General features: G+C 44.6%; 1 protein-coding gene across 2 annotated transcripts in view; it reads right to left on the bottom strand.

Moving 5' to 3' along the window:
- CIST1 (colon, intestine and stomach enriched 1) overlaps window positions 1-21,151 on the bottom strand; it is an 85,356-nt gene that overhangs the window by 51,545 nt on the left and 12,660 nt on the right. Inside the window, exon 1 of one of the 2 annotated variants that reach the window (XM_073600762.1) lies at window positions 5,545-5,664. The exons of the other annotated variant lie outside the window; for it this stretch is intronic. Coding sequence (XP_073456863.1) covers window positions 5,545-5,590 — 46 coding nt within the window. The 5' untranslated portion in view covers window positions 5,591-5,664. Of the gene's footprint in view, window positions 1-5,544; window positions 5,665-21,151 lie in introns of those variants that run through there. 2 annotated transcript variants of the gene reach the window in all.

Below are 21,151 nucleotides of genomic sequence, written 5' to 3'. Positions count from 1 at the left end.
CAGCGTCTGCACGGCCGCTGGAAAATCCGCTGATCCGCGCACGCACGAGCCAAGCCTCGCTCTCACAGAGGCCTCCGTGCATGCGCAAATGACGGCGGTGGCCGCGCTCCGGAATCACCGTGGTGAGCTGGAACGCAAAGCGCTCCAGCCGCCATGAGGGGAATTGGGGATACAGATAGCCGGATTGTAACATAGCTGTGGGCTACAGGCAAAACGAATAAACACAGAGGTGACTGCCATGGAAGGTAGATAAAGAAGAGCAGACCTTGCCAGCCGTTGATGCGTTGGTCCTTCAGGCATACAGAGGCAGTCTCCCCTCTACCGCTGGGGTATGTAGTGACTGAAAAAGCTACTCGCCTGCCCATGGCTGGGCTCTGAGGTACACCGCGTAAATGGTATGCCACATCTTGAAACCATCCGACCGGACGCGAACAGTGTGCAGTTCCATTGGAGGAGGACAAAAAAGGAACACAGTCTATACAGGTGAGCTCAATCTTATAGGGTAGGGGGTCCTATAGCATTGGAGAGGAGGCGGGGTTAACCCACAAGTAGGCTGCCATGGAGTCTGTCAGGAAATCCCTTTTTTTGTGCACCAAATGCCTTTGCAAATCCAGATATTAACTTGTAAAAGTAGCAGTGGCATCATCATTGTGCTGTGCATAGCCTGCGCAGAGGGATACGGAGCTGCCCAGCACTCATTGCAGAAGTAAGAAAACCCATGACTCTTTATTTAGATAATATTTATTTAAAATGACCTTTTATGTGCTATATGAATTATTCTTAGCCAGATGATATCTTCTAGCCTACACATATAGGCTGCTAATTAAATGTTTGAGATGTTTAATAAAAGACAAGTATATTTACTTACTTTTCTTACACAATTGTTTTCAAAAAATATTGGGTCTCTTTAAAGCTTTGACAATCTGAGCTTGAATTACACAAAGGGGTAAATTTACTAATACTGGAGCACTCAGAATCTGGTGCAGCTGTGCAGGGTAGCCAATCACCTTTTAACCTCAGCTTGTTCAATTAAACTTTGGCAATAAAACCTGGAAGCTGATTGGTTTCTCTGCAGAAGTGAGCCTGATTTTGCACTCTCCAGCTTTAGTAAATCAACCCCAAAGTCTAGACAAAGTGGCTATTTGGCTAATAAAAGTGTTGACACATATTGGTTGTACCTCAGAGCACAATAATAGAAGAGTAGTTCTTATGCGTTTAATTGCAAGGAGTCGTTTTCAGTTTTATTTCTGCAAGCAAAACCTCTGGTTACACCCATTGCTCTAAACAAGCATGCACACCCTCTTTTTAAATATGAACTTGATAACAGCCCAGGTAGTGTAAGCATGTACACATACTTACAGGGATTGTAAGGAAGGCAAATACGTACAATAAATATACTGGATTGTCATTCCAGGTCTGTTTAAAGCCAAACTTCACCCAATTTATTTTTTTGGTTTTGAATTTGGAGGTGTGGAAAAGAAGCAGCTGTGCAGTCTGGAATGCACATGTGCTCGGGACCTTGCAGATGCTTCTGTGTGTCTGTCAAATTTTTACATGTGGCAGTGTCTGCATCAACCTCTATAGATTACCTGCATGCAGCTAGAGGCAGATGCAGGTGCAAAAAACATAGGCAGCCTGCATGCAAGTCAGATGCCAGCGCCTGTTTGAATGACCCCTTACAGATAAAGCAAAGAAACCCTCCTTTTCCTGCAACAAATAGTTTATCTCAGGGGTGTACATACAGGGATCACAGAGGTCACCGTTGCAACCCGGCCCCGGACCGGAGAATGGAGAGCATCGGCTCCTCCACATGATACCCCCGCTGCCTCCCTGCGCCTGCCCTTCTACCCTGGGGCTCCTGTGTTCTTCTCTGCCCCCCCCCCAGGTTTCTCCCTCCCACCAGCTGCTGCGGGGGTTACTGTCAGGACAGACAGCGGATAAGGAGGCTTGTTTCAATTAATAGAGTCAGTGATCAATATGTTTTTTTTTTTTTGTTCATAGCTGGGGCTTAGTAAACTGTGTCTTTGCCCTGTATATCCTTGTAAAACTCAGAGATGATTTTTCACAGACCCACAAAGCAGGAGGCAAAGAGCTGACTGAAGGGAAGGGACACACCATCCTTCATACAGCACACAGGAACAGAGCTGAGGCTGTCAATCAACTGGAGATCCCTCCCCTGTCACCTTTTTTCACTTGGTGTCAGAAAGACTTGTCAGAAGTAACTCATGATGATAGCAGAGGAATGAGGCAGCAGAGAGAAATGACATTAAGACCCCTTTCACAGCGAGGGCGTTTTGCAGGCGCTATAGCGTTAAAAATAGCGCCTGCAATCCGCCCTCAAACAGCTGCAGCATTGTCTCCAGTGAGAAAGCCCGAGGGCTTTCACACCGGAGCGCTGCGCTGGCAGGACGGGAAAAAAAGTCCTGCCAACAGCTTCTTTGGAGCGGTGAAGGTGCAGTGTGTTTACCGCTCCACCACCGCTGCTCCCCATTGAAATCAATGGAGCAGCGTTGGGATACCACTGGCAAAACGCAGCTATTGCGGCGCATTGCGGCGCATTGCGGGCGGTTTTAACCCTTTCTCGGCCGCTATCAGGGGGTAAAAGCGCCCCGCTAGCGTCCGAAATGCACCGCTAATCCGACGGTAAAACACCGCTAAAAATAGCGGCGTTTTACCGCCGACGCTATGGGCGGTCCGGTGTGAAAGGGCTCTTAGTGCTTTGGAAAAAGGCAAGTAAATATAAAAATATGTGCTTTGTTCAGATTTCATGTCTGAGGTTTAAACCACTTACAGGGTATGTACTCTTTCAAATATTTTTGTTGTTAAAATTATGTACTAGCATAGTTACATTTCCTGTACTGGTTAAAGTGTTTCTAAATCCCAAACTTTTTTTTAACCGTAACACAGCTCGGGAATGAGCATGCGCGTGTAGCGCACCTCCTAAGGAGCTGCAGGTGCAGCACCCGATGAAGAGGAGGAGCCAGGAGCCCTGTCGGGGGACCCCAGAAAAGGAGGCCGCTCTGTGCAAAGCCCTTACACAGAGCAGGTAAGTAGGACATATTTGTTATTTAAAAAAAAAAAAGAACCTTTACAATCACAATCACAAAGGGATTTGAACTTGGATAGGAAATAGGGGTATTATGAGATGCCCACTTGACTTTAAACAACTTCAGAGACGTCTCCCATGTACAGTCTAGATACACTCCTCACTTCCTCCAGCACACTTGCTTGCAGAAGAACTCAGCTGGGACACTTTAGAGGACCTGACCGAACACTCAGCCAGATCAAAGCAAAAGCCCTTTACAGGCAGGGACCCGGGCCCCTTAGTTGTGTAGCAAAGTCCAGTGTCCAGCTTAAATCCCTGTGGCTACTGATCCCAGAACCACCTCTTTGGCACTGCCAGCCTGTCTGGCTGCAGCTGTCCCTTTCACTAGCCCTCCTGGCTACTTCTCCATAGTCCTCCCAGACTGACACTCTCTCTCTCTCCACAGTCCTCCCAGACTGCTCACTCACTAGCCTTCTCTGGAAAACTCCTGGACGTGCTGACCTTCTCCCTCCAGCACCCAAGCCCTAGGCCTGAGGTTACCCCCCCTCCCAGACTAGGGGGCACCCTAAAGGGCCACCGTCAGTCTCCTCAGCACACCTTCTCTATCTTCCACCCGACTGCCCCTGCTGGCATCATCCATGAGTATTTATGAGGTGCCTGCCCCCTGCCAGCCCATTTTTCTGGGGATTGGTTGGGGCCCTCATCAATACTCCAAGCAGCTTTTCTTAGACTCCACTCTCTACTTCTGGAAGTTTCTCCAAAGTTCTAGAGAGCAGGTGAAGTTACCAGAGATGCTGCTTGCTGAGTCATCCAGCCTCTCTGAGTCACTCAGTCCTGACCCACATTTAACCCAGGTCTGGCTCTTAGCCAGGCCAAATTTTATGCTACAACTCTACACACTAGCACACACTGGTGGGTGCTACACACGTGTGCCCCCATAGGAATCGGCTTGCTAGGTTGGCACATGGAAAACAGGAGGAGCCAAGATTGCTACAAAAGGAATTTTGGAGCCGCTCTGTCCACCACCATTGCATGGAGCAGGTGAGCATATTATTTTCATTTTTTTTTTAAATTGCTCTTAGTAACCCTTTAACTTTTAATAATGAGCTCATATGTTGTGGCTGCAGTTTGTAGTGTCATGGCTGATCAATTTCCTTATTTCCATGTTATTCTTTTTCTATTGCAAAGGGACAAGACAACTTCCTGTTCATGGTCACACGGTGTCCGGTGCATGCCTTGCCTTTCATTACTTGTGACATCTCAAATGCGGAAGTGTTAATGTAAACAGAAAAAATCTTCAAGTTGCATTTTGAACTCTGTGTCTGCAATTCCTTTGCCTGCTTTTGTCTGTGTCAGATCTAATTACTGTTTAGTCCCCATCTGATCACTAGACAGACCACTAGAGAGACTAGGGACCCAGAAAGACTCAATGATTGTCACATACAGTAGGTACATACAGTAGGTAGTTTCTTCACAGGAAGTATTGGTTCTCACACTACAGACAGAGGTCATGCAAGAACCCGTGCAGTCCTATTCGAAGAGCTCATACTCATTTCTACTCAAACAGAAACGGCAGACACAGTTATGTGACGTTTTACTCTACTATAGGCTGTTCCTACAGCAAAGCTCAAAACTGTCCCTCATTTAGAGGGACTGTCCCTCTTTTGAGACCAAATCTCTTGGTCCCTAGTGCAGCCTCACTATTACCATTGTACTATTTTACTATTGTACTATTTTATTACCAAAAGTGTTATGCTGCACTAAACTTTTTATCCAACCTCTGTTTTACTGCATTTTTTTATTTTGAAAAGCCAATATAAAGGAAAAATAGAATTTAAAAAGCACTTGTGTAGTTTAGCCAATAATTTTCTGCATATTAGATCTCTGAGGTCTGTGTAACCGGGTCAGTGGCATGGACATTTGTCTACAAACTGTGTGCTAAAATCATTTCAGAAAGTTGGGAGGTATGCCTACATGGCAACAAATGACACCATGAAACTACATGATGAAAGCACATCTTATGCAGGTGAAAAAAACGAGCTGCAGGTAGGAATGTTTACAATGTCTTTAAAATCAAGTTAAAGTCAATATTAGGTGAATTTTGATGGTAACTCGTGGTCCTTTGAAGGACTACTAAGCAAGTTAATGTCACTTAAATGGCAGGGGGGAAAAATGTATAAAAATGTACAGTAGGGGAGAGGCATTTTCATGTGGCTTCAATAGTGAAATAGAAAATACACAAATCTTTTTAATTGCAGGTTTATTGGACCCCTAAAACTGTATGGAGTGCAATGGAACCACAGTTTCCAGAGATAGCCTCAGCAACAGTGTACATTGGCTGTGCATATTAGACTGCGGAAGTCTTCTTTTCTTTTTTTTACAGTTAGTTTTGCTTGCACGCAACAGCAGCATTACAGTCTACTTTTATTAGTTGAGGCTTTTTACTGGTAGTAATAGCAGCTATAATATATGTTTTCACTATGGGATACTAGGCTTACTTTGACTCTCAGAAGTAGTAGCCACCAAATACTTTTGTCTTGTCATTTAACCAGAAACTGGTGTGTTTGTATGAAATGCCAACAGGTCTACATGCAGAGTGGGAAGCCACAGGGTGCGTGTCTTCTAGTAAAAAGCCTGTTGTCTTCTGTTAAAAAAAAACAAAAAAACCTGTTGTCAATACCAAGTATTTTGATGGTATTTTGATAAATACAGAGACACATACCACAAGGGGATGTCTTCACAAAAAAATTAATGCTACAGAACATAGGTATTATGATGGCAGCAGGGCCATCTTTAATATTGATTGGACCCTGGGCAAACCTTTTCTCAGGCCCTCCCAAATCCACTTATCAACTGTTTGCGAGCTCAAGGGGCAGCTGCTTTGGGCCCCACAACAATGACTGGGCCTGGGCAACTGCCCCTTTTGCCTTGTGTTAAAGAAGGCCCTGGATGGCAGCACCAATAGGCCTAAATGCAGAGATAGTAGTCACAGGGAGGTGTCTGTCTTCCCATAAAATTAGAGCTCTACAAACCACAGGTAAGGATGGGTAATATACTGACATCAGCACAGTTTGTGATCAGTAAGTAAATGTGTGCACCCAAAACACACATTCCCTGCAGCCCCATATCCTTGTGGTAACCAATATTATCTAGGGCCATTCTGGCATATATACCCAAAATAGCAGTTAGGCTTAAAAGAGAAGTATGGGTTTAGTTTTTCTTGTAGAATCATACTTACCTAAGTGGATGCAGCATCGCTCTGATGCTGCATCTGTCCCCCAGCGCCTCTAGGACTGAGAACTGAGCGATCAATCACCGCTGATTGCTTGGCTCTTAGGGCTCCCTGAGCAGAGAGCTGCAAACTGTCAGTCACCGGTTCTCGGCTCTGCCCCCCCCCCCCATGATCACTGGAGCACTGGGCTGTGGTGGGGACGGGAGCGGCCAGCTTAGGTTCTCAGTGCCTCGGTCCAGGCATGTGGGCTGATCCCTAATATATGATTGCGATACTTCCCGAGCCTGGACCGCCTCTGTCAGCCCTCTGTCTGCTGAAAATGAGTCACAGGAGTGCAGAGTGAACTGCACTCCTGTGATTCACAGAAGTACAGCCAAACGAGCAAAGCATAATGGAAATCAATATAGGTTTGGAGGATTCTTCAATGACCTAAAGACCGCACACCTTCACCCCCTTCCTGCCCCAGCCATTTCCCAATTTGAATGACACACTTTGAATGACAATGGCATAATCATGCAACACTGTACCCAAATTAAATTTTTATCTTTTTTTGGGGACAGATAGAGCTTTCTTTTGGTGGTGTTTAATCAGCACTGGATTTATTTTTTGCTAAATGAAAATGAAAAAAAGATTGAGCATTTTGAAAAAAAAATGTAACTGCTCTTCATAAATGTAGGCCAACATGTATTCTGCTACATTTCTATGGTGAAAATAACTAAAATCAGTGTATATTATTTAGTCTGTAGGAAAGTTCCACAAACTATATATGTATATATAATCTGAAAATTGATCAATCCTGATGTACTGACGGCCTAATTTCTTGAGGCCCTAAAACGCCAGGACAGGACAAACACCCCCCGGATGACCCCTTTTGGAAAGTAGACAATTCAAGGTATTTAGTAAGAGGCATTGTCAGTTTTTTGAAGTTATAATTTTGTTTGTCACAATGTTTTGTAAAATGAAGAAATTAAACATTTTTTTTAATTTTTATTTTTTTTACAAAGTTGTCATTTTAAGTTATTTCTCACGCACTGCATAGGCATACATATAACTACACCCCAAAACACACTCTGCTATGCTTCTTGAGTATGGGGATACCACATATGTGAGACTTTTTCACAGCCTAGATGCATAGAGGGGTCCAAAATCCAAGGAGCATCTTTGGGCTTTTAAGAAGCATAAATTATGCACATAATTTCCTGACTACCTATCACATTTTTAGAGGCCCTTGAGCACCAGGACAGTAGAAATGCCAACAAAATGACCCCATTTTGGAAAGCAAATACTCCAAGGATGTACGTCCTCCCAGAACAAAGCTGCTCCCACCTGGCCACTTACGTGCAGTGGCCAAGCAAAGGTGGTTAAGCTGAATATGGCGTTAAGGAGCAAGCATTTGCTTTTCCATAATTGCATACTTTGGCAGCAAATATTTGGCTGTGGAATTTATATTTTGTTCTTTTACAAAAAGCTTTGCTTACAGACAGCAACTTAATTAAAGTAGAGCTACAACCCCCACATATTTTGATGATAGAACCAGGAGGCCCAAACATGGCGACATTAACCAGAGGGACAGCAGTGCCAAGAAACCTAAATTCAGAAACACTAGATACAAGGAGGCCATTGTCCTCCCATTGTTTTAGAGCGGCAGCCCTCTGGTATTTTGATTGCAGCACCAAGAGTCCTAAATTTGTAGACACTAGTCTGAGGAAGGCGTCTGTTCTTGGTCCTTGGGTATTTTGATGGCAGTTTCAAGAGGTTTAAATGAGGAGACACTAGCCACAGGGAGGTGTCTCTATTCACAAAAAATTCGAGCTACAGTCCTTGGGTATGCATAGATAAAGTACTGGCCGGTGGTAGCATAGTAATATGACACATTTCATGCCATGGCAGTGTTAAAGTTTGTCACAACCCTGTCTCTGTCACTTTTTTTTGGACATCTTGGTCTGCATATAAATGTGCAGAAAATATAAGGGCATGTGAAATAAAAAAATAAATATGTTTTTATATTAACTACATGCGGTTAATAAAATACATTAACCACTTACCGACCGCCCCCCCGCTGTCGTTATACGTCTGCTGTTTGAAGAGGATTATTGTTGTTATAGGAGCAGCTAGCTGCCATAACCCCGGTATCCTCTTCTTCAGCGGGCGGTCGGCTTTCCAATAAAAGTAGTCTTTGGGGCGGATTCGCCGCAAGATCACTTTTATCAGTGGCAGGAGAGGGCCACCCCCCCGCTGTGCTCTGGTGCCCTCGCCGTTTACCGGAGCCGTCAGTAGCGGCGGAGGCGATCAGATCCTTCTCAGGCTGTGGTATGGAGCTGTACGGTGTGCAAATACGGTGTTCAACGACCGCCATTTTATTCTCTAGCATGTTAGAAAAAATATATATATAATGTTTGGGGGTTCTAAGTAATTTTCTAGCAAAAAAAAACTTATTTTTAACTTGTAAACACCAAATCTCAAAACAAGGCTCTGTCCTTAAGTGGTTAACAGTGACATTCACAGATTACAGGACTAATACACGCTGTAAGAACCAGTACACTGCTATTACAACACAAAAGGGCTTGAAGTATAGGTGAAGGCAAATATTCTTTTTTTTTAATGTTGGATAGAGTAAAGAGGGATTATATCACCTGACATGTCAGGTTTGTATTGCTGTCTGTGTGTCACTGTGACTACTGGGGGTTTCCATCAAGAGATTTCTTCTTACCTCCTGTTGTGGCTATGGGACAGGGGGTGAATGGAAATCTCCCCAATGGGAAAACTAGTGGCAAAAAAAAAGAGAGAAAAACTACCAAGGTTATAACTCCCTCTGAAAAAGAAAAGTTTCAGTTCAACTTTAACCACTTATCCACCGGCACACGCCGATATACGTCTGCAAAGTGGCATGGGTGCGCAAAATCACGTACCTGTACGTTGCTGCGTCATTGGCGGCTAGTGGGTTTATGCGTGCCGTGCGCTGTGGGAGCTTGCAAGCGGGTCCCACAGACTCGATGTCCGCCGGTGGCCCACGATCATGGCAAGGAGAGGCAGAACAGGGAGATGCCTATGTAAACAAGGCATTTCCCTGTTCTGCCTAGCAACATGACAGGGATCTACTGCTCCCAGTGATCGGGAGCAGTGATCTCTGTCATGTTCTAGTGAGCCCATCCCCCCCACAGTGAGAACACGTCCAGGGAATACACTTAACCCCTTGATTGCCCCCTAGTGTTTAACCCCTTCTCTGCCAGTGACATTTACACAATAATCAGTGCATTTTTATAGCACTGATTGCTGTATAAATGCTAATGGTCCCAAAACAGTGTCAAAAGTGTCCGATCTGTCCGCTGCAATGTTGCAGTCACGATCACCGCCATTACTAATAAAAAAAACGAATAATAAAAATGCCATAAATCTATCCCCTAATTTGTAGACGCAATAACTTTTGCACAAACCAATCAATATAAGCTTATTTTATTTTTTTAACCAAAAATATGTAGGAGAATACATATTGGCCTAAACTGAGGAAGAAATTTGTTTTTTTATATATTTTTTTGGGATATTTATTATAGCAAAAAGTAAAAAATATTGCTTTTTTTTCAAAATGTTTGCTCTTTTTTTGTTTATAGCGCAAAAAATAAAAAACGCAGAGGCGATTAAATACCACCAAAAGAAAGCTCTATTTGTGGGATTAAAAGGGCGTCAATTTTATTAGGGTACAACGTCACACGACCGCGCAATTGTCAGTTAAAGTGACGCAGTGCCGTATCGCAAAAAAGGGCTTGGTCAGGAAGGGTAAATCCTTCCGGGGCTGAAGTGGTAAAGAGAGAATTTATATATTAAACCAGGTACTTTTCATCACTTGACAGTCTTTAATTTTCAGTCTTATTCTGTACCTACTTAAACGACAACTTATGCACACAATGGAAATGTAAATTTCACGCTTGTATACCTGTAACTGTAAAGAGATGAAAAACAAGTTCTTCGCCTTGACGCCACTATTAATACTCAGACAAAGAACCTCCTGATAGATTTCTCTATCACTAAGGCCCCTTTCACACCAGCAGAACCACCCATTGTTCTCTATGGGGCAGCGGATGTCAGCGGACATGTGTCCACTCACACCTGCCAGCATTCGATCTGATGGAAATCCGCTAAAAACAGATGGATGGGGATACTTTCGCCATCAGTCCGGCAGATCGACAATCAGATGGAAACCGACATGCAGTCCCTTTCCATCTGACCTCCCCATAGAGAACAGCGGACTGTGTCCGTGTCCGATCTGTATAGCGGAACGGACGTGGACCTGTCATTTGCCTGCTCTGAGGGGATCAGCGGAAAGAACCCCCTCTGAGCAGGTGGATCCGCTTGGATGGATTTTGCCTCGTGTGAAAGGGGCCTAACATATAGGCTTACATTAGAGCATTTTATTACATAGTTTAATATTTTGCTAGTTAGCAATGACTCCAAAATATGGAGACTGCCATGGAACAAGATTAAGAAGTAGGGGCAATTGAGGTTCTCTCTCAGCAAATATCCAAGTGGCACAGAATTGTACTTATCTTCTTTTATAATCTAGAGACCATGGGTATGCGACTGTAGAGTAGTGCAGTGACTTGTGGTGCCATTCAGTGTGGTGCAGAGAAATGCGGACATGCTGCATTTTTCTGCACTGCAACACACTGCACTGGGAACAAAGAAAACAATTGTGCCCAACAGAGATCTGCATTTATCCTTTTCAGAAATATACAGGTCACCACACAATCTCTTGCATGAGTTCTGTTATGTCCTCAGCTGTCCTGCCCCTCAATTTCTTTCTCCTGTATCTGCTGGTTCTGGGGTGTCCATATCAGGCACTGGCACACTGCTGGCAGGACACTGACTCTTTCTCCATGGCTGCACAGCGGAGAACACAAGGTGGATTCTTTCAGTAATACTGACAGATGTCAGAACAGCTTGTGAAGCCTTCCTGAGTCCTGTGCATTGCGTGAGCGGAGTAGGAGAGAACTTGGGAGGGCTGCTGCAGCTGTTCTGATTGTTGGAATAATCCACCCTGTGCACAGCATCCACACAAGCCTCGGGGGCACTCTTGAAATCTGGAAGGAGGGCGCTGCCTATCCCAGCCCCCCTCTGGATCTGAGCTCGGTGAAGCTGTCAGAATTATGTAATTTATATTAAATACTCCTGACCACCATACTCTGTATTCTGTAGTGTAGCCGTTTTCAACCAGGGTGCCTTTGGGTTTCTTCAGGGGTGCTTTAGAAAAATGCCTAAAATTTGCCCTTAAATTGTATACAAGTCAGTGGGTGGATCAAGCCTAGTTTAATTTTTTACATTTCAGAATGGGGTGCAGAATGTTAAAGGGTGCCTTGACAAAAAAAAAATAAAAAATTGGGAAACCCCTGACTGCCATACTCTGTAAGCTTGGCTCTGTTATTTCAAAGCCATTGTTTCTAAATTTTAGAGACTCTTTAATTACTGGCATACCACTAGATTAGCACAAAGTCAATGTGGTGCCTATATTTAGAAAGAATTAAAGTCTTTACCTACACTGTGTGCACAATTACTAGGCAAGTAAGTATTTTGACTAAAGCTTAATTTTTATGCATATTGTCCAATCCAAGCTTTATATACTTGAATGTTTATTGGATTTAGGCATAACAGGTGATGTGTATTTATGTAATGAGGGAGGGTGTTGCCTAAGGAGGTCAAGGTGTGCATAATTAGTAGGCAGCGTCTTTTCCTCAGGCAAAATGGGCTAAAAAAGACATGTAACTGACTCGTCAAAAATTGTAAAAAGTCTTTCAGAGGGATGCAGCACTATTGACATTTCTAAATTATTGGGGCGTAATCACAGAACCATCAAATGTTGTGTTGCAAATAGCCAACAGGGTCGCAAGAAATGTGTTGAGAAAAAAAGACACAAATTAACCGCTAAACATTTGAGAAAAATCAAACGTGAAGCTACCAGGAACCCATTACTCTCCAGTGCTGTCATATTTCAGAGCTGCAACCTACTTGGAGTGCTCAGAAGTACAAGGTGTTCAGTACTCAGAGACATGGCCAAGGTAAGGTAGGCTGAAACCCGACCACCACTAAACAAGACACATAAGTTGAAATGTCAAGACTCTGAAGACAGGTTTTTCAAAGGTTTTTGGACTGATGAGGTGAAAGTGAGGATATACTTATATTGGCATGGGGCGGGGTCACCGGAGGCCCACACCTTATGACATCACCGCCCATCATGCCCTGGGCGACGACGTCATGCCCATCATGCCCCGGGTGGTGACATCATAAGGGACGGGCCTCCGGTGATCCTGTCCCATGCCAATATAAGTAGTGGCACACCGTGCACCCAGCATTAGAGCAGGAGAGAGCGTTGAGTCAACATCAGAAGAAGAACAGATGGAGAAGACAGCGGAGAAGACCCAGCAAAAGAGCGAGCAAAAGAGCGAGAAGAAAGCGGAGAAGACTTGGCAGAAGACAGTGAACAGAGGGAGAAGAACTGGAGAGGGCTAGAAGAAATCAGTGGAGGAGGCAGAAGAGCTGGAGAGGGGAGAAAAAGTCGGATGAGACCCCCGAAGTTGCCTAATAAATTACTTTAAAAACATGTGTACTGTTTTATTTTTAACACTTTTTTAGGTGAATGGGTAGATGTACAATGTACCCCATACTCATTCACATAGGGTGGGGGGCCAGAATCTGGCAGCCCCCCAAATCACCCACCCCCCATGTTGAGGGCATGCGGTCTGGTACGGTTCGGGGGGGGGCACTTGCTCGTCCCCACCCCCTTTCTTGACCTGCCAGGCTGTGTGCTCGGATAAGGGTCTGGTATGGATTTTGGGGGGGGGCCACGCCGTTTTTTCGTCGTGGGGGTTCCCCTTAAAATCCATACCAGACCGAAGGGCCTGATACGCTCTTGGAGGGGGAAACCATGCCGTTTTTTTTTTTAATTTGGCGTAGAGTTTCCCTTCAAGATCATCAGAGCACAAGTCACATGCCAAAGTCGGGTTCTGTTAATACGGTGATCAGACTTTGATCCGACTTCAGTGATATTCAGTGGGCTGAAGTAGGATCAAAGTCGGACCAAAGTAGTGCAGGGACTACTTTGAAGTCGTACTAATATGAATGGTTGTCATTGGAAATCATGGGGAATGACTTGTCATGTTACTTTGCAGTCCCAAATCGTGGGACAAGTCATACAAGTGTGAAAGGGGCCTAAAAGGAATTTATGTCGCACTGGGATTGTTTTGATTGGTCAAAAGACAAGTCATACTATCTCAAAGTCAGAGCAAAATCTTATCTTGTTCATTCAAATCGGATGGAAGTAGGACCGATGTTGCAGGGCAAAGTAGAATGACAGTCGTGTTGTACCAGTGTGATTCCAACCTGAGGCTGGGTTCACACTGGTCATTTTTACAGGGTTTTTCTAAACTTTTGTACAGGCGTTTTTTGAGAGATTTTGCGGGCATTTTTGCTTTCCTTTCTTTTTTTAATTAATTTTGGCCAATGGAAAGCTGTTTACTAGGGGGGAAAAAACGTTTTTTCATGTTTTTTACTCATATTTCAGGGATTCCTATTGTAGTGATCTATTGGGGCAAAAAGCTCAACAGAAGCTCGTCATTCAACTTATTTAGAGCTACAAGCTTCAAGCGACACAATGCACAGGTCAGAGTGGCAATTGAAAAGCACAGGATTTTGAAAGTTAAGCATATTGGAGCTTTAAACTAAAAAAATAAAAAAAAAAAACGCTTAGGTGTGAATGGGAACTTATTGGTGCTGACAGGTGACATGCAGATAGGCAACTGAAGTGAAATATTGAGACCACAAGCGAGTCTGTAGTCTGTAAATTAGCTGTAATTCATGCTATGCTGAGCTACACAATGACAGAAGTCAAGCTGTAGATAAACAAACAGCAGGATCCAGAACACAGAATGAGGACACGCTTTACGCTTACAAGCTCTTTGAGTACAAAAACAAACTTACAACATGAAATCTCTACCACGCGTAAAACAATCCTTCTCACGCCTGATCCCTGAACCCTGTTACCCAGTGGCGGTCCGTCAAATGAGCCCTAAACCTAAAACAGGGCTGCAAAGCCCAATACAGATTGTTACAAATAACAAACTAGTACAACTATTCACAAATGAGTGCTTGAGTATGTAAAAGTATAAATGCATAAAGAGAACACAGGATACTATTTATAATGTTAACAATTTTTTTCTGTGATACATCCTATTTTTCAAATTAACATCCATTTCATGTAGAGGATATATTGAACAGAGGATATCTACAGTACCCATTGTTCTCTATGGGGCAGCGGATGTCAGCGGACATGTGTCCACTCACACCTGCCAGTATTCGATCTGATGAAATCCGCTAAAAACAGATGGATGGGGATAGTTTCGCCATCAGTCCGGCAGATCGGATGACAATCAGATGGAAACCGACATGCAGTCCGTTTCCATCCGACCTCCCAATAGAGAACAGCGGGCTGTGTCCGTGTCTGATCTGTATAGCGGAACGGACGTGGACCTGTCATTTGCCTGCTCAGAGGGGATAGGTGGAAAGATCCCCCTCTGAGCAGGTGGATCCGCTTGGTCGGATTTCGCCTCGCGTGAAAGGGGCCTAACATGTAGGCTTACATTAGAGCATTTTATTACATAGTTTAATATTTTGCTAGTTAGCAATGACTCCAAAATATGGAGACTGCCATGGAACAAGATTAAGAAGTAGGGGCAATTGAGGTTCTCTCTCAGCAAATATCCAAGTGACACAGAGTTGTACTTATCTTCTTTTATAATCTAGAGACCATGGGTATGCGACTGTAGAGTAGTGCAGTGACTTGTGGTGCCATTCAGTGTGGTGCAGAGAAATGCGGACATGCTTCTTTTTCTGCACTACAACACACTGCACTGGGTACAAAGAAAACAATTGTGCCCAACAGAGATCTGCATTTATCCTTTTCAGAAAAATACAGGTCACCACGCAATCTCTTACATGAGTTCTGTTATGTCCTCAGCCGTCCTGCCCCTCAATTTCTTCCTCCTGTATCTGCTGGTTCTGGGGTGTCCATATCAGGCACTGGCACACTGCTGGCAGGACACTCACTCTCTCCATGGCTGCACAGCGGAGAACACAAGGTGGATTCTTTCAGTAATACTGACAGATGTCAGAACAGCTTGTGAAGCCCTACTGAGTCCTGTGCATTGCGTGAGCGGAGTAGGAGAGAACTTGGGAGGGCTGCTGCAGCTGTTTTGATTGTTGGAAGAATCCACCCTGTGCACAGCATCCACACAAGCCTCGGGGGCACTACTGAAATCTGTAAGGAGGGCGCTGCCTATCCCAGCCCCCCTCTGGATCTGAGCTCAGTGAAGCTGTCAGAATTATGTAATTTATATTAAATACTCCTGACCAGCATACTCTGTATGCTGTAGTGCAGCCTTTTTCAACCAGGGTGCCTTTGGGTTTCTTCAGGGGTGCTTTAGAAAAATGCCTAAAATTTGCCAAAAAATTGTATACAAGTCAGTGGGTGGATCAAGCCTACCATTTAGTTCCACAAAGCAACAGGTTTTCAATGTGCACCAACCTTCCAGCCACCGGCATCCTAACAACCAATGACATCATCGGTTGATAAGGAGGATGCCAGGCGCCTGCACAGCATCCTTGTTTGCCCCTCTCCATCAGCACTGGGGTCACAATAGCTGAATGAGGGAAAGAAACATTGCAATATTTAAGGTCAGTACCAGTATAGTACAAAGGTGTATTTGCTTTGTAATGCCGCGTACACACGGGTGGACTTTCCAAGCGGACTGGTCTGACGGACCGAATCCGCCGGACAATCCGACCGTGTGTGGGCTGCATCGGACTTCCGACGGACCATTTCGGTCAGAAATCCGACGGACTTTAGATTTGAAACTTGCTCCAAATCTTTACGTCGTAACTCCGCCGGACTCAGTTTCTGACAGAAAGCCCGTTCGTCTGTATGTTTGTCCGATGGTCCAGATACGACGCAAGGGCAGGGTACTACATCTCGCGCTCGCTGCAATAGGAAAAATACATTTTCCTATTGCAGCGAGCATGAGGCGACGATGTCCCTTAGGTCTGGTATGGATTTTAAGGGGAACCCCCTACGCCGAAAAAAAGGCGTGGGATCCCCCCAAAATACATACCAGACCCCTATCCGAGCACGCAGCGCGGCCGGTCAGGAAAGGGGGTGGGGACGAGCGAGCACCCCCCCCTCATGAACCATACCAGGCCGCATGCCCTCAACATGGGGGGTGCGGGTGCTTTAGGGGAGGGGGCGCCCAGCGCCCCCCCAAAGCACCTTGTCCCCATGTTGATGAGGACAAGGGCCTCTTCCCGACAACCCTGGCCGTTGGTTGTCGGGGTCTGCAGGCGGGGGGCTCTCTCCGGCCTCTTCTCCCGGTGTTTGACCTCTTCTTGACCTCTTCTTGACCTTCTTCGTTGTCCGGATCTTCTGACGGCTCCTCCGCTATCTTCTGCCGCTCTTTTGCTAGTTGTGGTCCGGACTTCTGCGTCGTCTTCTTCCCTCTTCTCTCTTCCGATGTTGACACGACGCTCTCTCCAACTGTAATGCTGTCTGAGTGCTCCGCTATGACTTATATAGGCGGTGACCCCGCCCCCTTATGCCGTCACAGTCCTTGGGCATGCTGGGACTGTGACGGCATAAGGGGGCAGGGTCAACATCACGTGGTGACCCCCCCCTTATGACACCCCAGAACCAGCAGATACAGGAGGAAGAAATTGAGGGGCAGGACGGCTCAGGACTTAACAGAACTCATGTAAGAGATTGTGTGGTGACCTGCATTTTTCTGAAAAGCATAAACGCAGGTCTCTGTTGGGCACAATTGTTTTCTTTGTGCCCAGTACAGAGTGTTGCAGTGCAGAAAAATGCAGCATGTCCGCATTTCTCTGCACCACACTGAATGGCGCTCAGACAGCATTACAGCCGGATAGAGCATCGTGTCAACATCGGAAGAAGAGAAGAGGGAAGAAGGTGACGCAGAAGTCCGGACCACCGCTAGCAAAAGAGTGGCAGAAGATAGCGGAGGAGCCGGCAGAAGAACCGGACACCGGGAGAAGAGGTCAAACACCAGGAGAAGAGGCCGGAGAGAGCGGCAAAGAACCGGATGCCAGGAGAAGAGGCTGGAGGGACCCCCGAAGTCGGTAGAAGACCCACGAAGTCGGAAGAAGACCCCCGGAGCTGTCTAATAAATCACTTTAAAAACCTGTGTAGTGTGTTTTTTTAGTGACACTTTTTCCCTAGGTGAATGGGTATGGGTACGATGTACCCCATACTCATTCACATAGGGTGGGGGGCCGGGATCTGGGGGCCCCCTTATTAAAGGGGGCTCCCGGATTCCGATAATCCCCCCGCCCGCAGACCCCGACAACCAACGGCCAGGGTTGTCGGGAAGAGGCCCTTATCCTCATCAACATGGGGACAAGGTGCTTTGGGGGAGGGGGGGCCGCAGGGCCCCCCAAAGCACCCACACCCCCTATGTTGAGGGCATGCGGCCTGGTACGGTTCAGGAGGGGGGGGGCGCTCGCTTGTCTCCACCCCCTTTCCTGACCGGCCGGGTTGCGTGTTCGGATAGGGGTCTGGTATGGATTTTGGGGGGACCCCACGCCATTTTTTCGGCGTAGGGGGTTCCCCTTAAAATCCATACCAGACCTAAGGGCCTGGTATGCCCCGCGACGGGGCTTGCAAGGTGTTAATCTCGCCGATAAAAGCAGCGAGATTGACTTCCTTTTTTAGTCCCGTCGTAATCGAGTCAAGTTCAAAATGAACGAACTTGTCCGTGTGTGGGTAAGTCCGTTCATTCGGAAAGTCCGCCGTAACTCCGTCGGAAGTCCGTCAGGAAGACCTAGCCTGCCGGAAAGTCCGGTCGTGTGTAGGCAAGTCCGTCCGTTCAGAAAGTCCGTCAGAAGTCCGCCGGAAGTCCGTCGGGAAGACCGTCGGACCTAGTTTCCCAGAAAGTCCGGTCGTGTGTACGCTGCATAAGAATAAATTACCTCTTAGGTTGGATGCCCTCGATGTATTGATGTTGCTGCATTATAAAAAATGATTAGTTTCATTTTTTACATTTCAGAATGGGGTGCCTCAAGATTGTGCACAATGTTAAAGGGTACCTTGACAAAAAAAAAAAAGGGAAACACTGCTGTAGTCTATATTACATACCCATGACTGCCATACTCTGTAAGCTTGGCTCTGTTATTTCAAAACCATTGTTTCTAAATTTTAGAAACTCTTTAATTACTGGCATACCACTAGATTAGCACAAAGTCAATGTATATATATTATACATAACTATATTTAGAAAGAATTAAAGTCTTTACCTACACTGTGTGCACAATTATTAGGCAAGTAAGTATTTTGACTAAATCTTATTTTTTATGCATATTGTCCAACTCCAAGCTTTATATACTTGAATGCTTATCGGATTTAAGCATAACAGGTAATGTTTATTTGTGTAATGAGGGAGAGTGTTGCCTAAGGAGGTCAAGGTGTGCATAATTATTAGGCAGAGTCTTTTCCTCAGGCAAAATGGGCAAAAAAAGACATGTAACTGACTCGTCAAAAATTGTAAAAAGTCTTTCAGAGGGCCTGGAATGCTCTTGGAGGGGGAACCCAAGGTGTTTTTTTTTTCATTTGCTGTGGAGTTTCCCTTCAAGATCATCAGAGCACAAGTCGCATGCCAAAGTCGGGTTCCGTTAATATAGCGATCAGACTTTGATCTGACTTCAGTGATACTCAATGGGATGAAGTAGGGTCAAAGTCGGACCAAAGTAGTACAGGGACTACTTTGAAGTCGGTACAACTTGAAGTCATACTAATATGAATGGCTGTCATTTGAAATCATGGGGAATGACTTGTCATGCTACTTTGTAGTCCCAAATCGTGGGACAAGTCGTACAAGTGTGAAAGGGGCCTAAAAGGAATTTATGTCACACTGGGATTGTTTTGACTCGCCAAAAGACAAGTCGTACTATCTCAAAGTCGGAAGCAAAATCTTATCTTTTTCATTCAAATCGGATGGAAGTAGGACCGAAGTAGGACCGATGTAGGACTGATGTTGCAGGGCAAAATAGGATGACAGTTGTGTCTCATACCAGCTCATACCTGAGGCTGGGTTCACTCTGGTCATTTTTACAGGCTTTTTCTAAACTTTTGTAAAAGCGTTTTTTGAGAGTTTTTGCAGGCATTTTTGCTTTCCTTACTTTTTTTAATTAATTTTGGCCAATGGAAAGCTGTTTACTAGGGGGGAAAACACATGTTTTTTTTATGCTTTTTACTCATATCTCAGCCATTCCTATTGTAGTCATCATTTGGGGGAAAAAAAGATAAACAGAAGCTTGTCACTCAACTTTTTTAGAGCTACAAGCTTAAGCGATACAATGCGCAGGTCAGGGTGGCAATTGAAAAGCACAGGATTTTGAAAGGTAAGCATATTGGAGCTTTAAACTAAAAAAAAAAAACAAAAAAAACGCTTAGGTGTGAATGGGATCTTATTGGTGGTGTCAGCTGACATGCAGATAGGTAACTGAAGTGAAATATTGAGACCACAAGCAAATCTGTAGTCTGTAAATGAGCTGTAATTCATGCTATGCTGAGCCACACAATGACAGAAGTCAAGCTGTAGATAAACAAACAGCAGGATCCAGAACACAGAATGAGGACACGCTTTACGCTTACAAGCTCTTTGAGTACAAAAACAAACATACAACATGAAATCTCTACCACATGTAAAACAATCCTTCTCACGCCTGATCCCTGAACCCTGTTGCCCAGTGGCGGCCCGTCGAATGAGCCCTAAACCTAAAACTACGTGTGTGTGGTTATAACCTCCTAAAACTTTTACATATATAGTACTGCTGTAGGTGGTACAGAAGTTGTCCCTCAACATTCACATGAACTACATCAACACGTACAACATGTAAAACAGCTATATTTCTAGATCCTAACAGATTACTGGGAATACGTTTTAAAATTGGAACTATCAAAACATTTTAAAAATGTCTGAATGTCAGTGTCATGTCTGGAATGTTTTTAGTTCATTTGAACTGAAAGTTCAATGGTTTAATATTTCAAAGCTTTGATGGTTTGGTAGTGCTTTAAAATGTTCTTGGCTGTATAGGAAAGTTTTTAATAAAACAAACAACAGTTGCATGTTTTATCTGTATGAAATCGTGATTATATCAGGTTCCAACCCTGACTCACCCAGTAGTTACTCCCGTAAAGCTAGTTTTAGGTAATATTATTAGCACTAGAAGCTGTAACAACTTTTTACTACTGTAAATGCAGCACACAATGCTACACTACTTTCTGCTTAATGGGTAACTCCAAATTCGTGGGAAAAAAGAACAAATAAAAAAAAATAATAGTATAGCATATACAGTTGTGACACAAGTCATATTGTAATTGAATGTTTTTTAAAAAAGTACCTTTCCTTTTCAAACTGCAGCTCTGTAATTTTCTGTAAAATGCAATAAAATAAGGCCACCTGGAGGTGTTCTGTACACAGAATGTGTACAGAACGCCCCCCAGAAACATAATTTCCTGCTTATGTGATTGGCTCACTGATTTTCCCAGAAGACTGCACTAAGATACAAGTCAGATTTCAGGCAACTCCTGCAACAAAAATTTAATTTTTGGTGAGATACTCCCAATAGGAAATCACATCTAAAGGGATGCACACCCTGCAATTTTCCTCATTAGAGCCCTGCAGGTGCAGCAGCTGATAAGGAGGTAGGAATCTGGAGCAAAGTTTATTAAAATCCCTGCAATGTACACAGGTCACCCAGAGAGGAATGTTTTTTTTTCTCAACAAAAGTGGAGTTGCTTTTTAAACAAGTCATCGGGTGCCAGT

This window comes from Aquarana catesbeiana, linkage group LG01 (genome assembly GCF_042186555.1).
Source record: "Aquarana catesbeiana isolate 2022-GZ linkage group LG01, ASM4218655v1, whole genome shotgun sequence".
Taxonomy (NCBI): Eukaryota; Metazoa; Chordata; class Amphibia; order Anura; family Ranidae; genus Aquarana; species Aquarana catesbeiana.
This window is presented reverse-complemented; position numbering and strand designations above follow the sequence as displayed.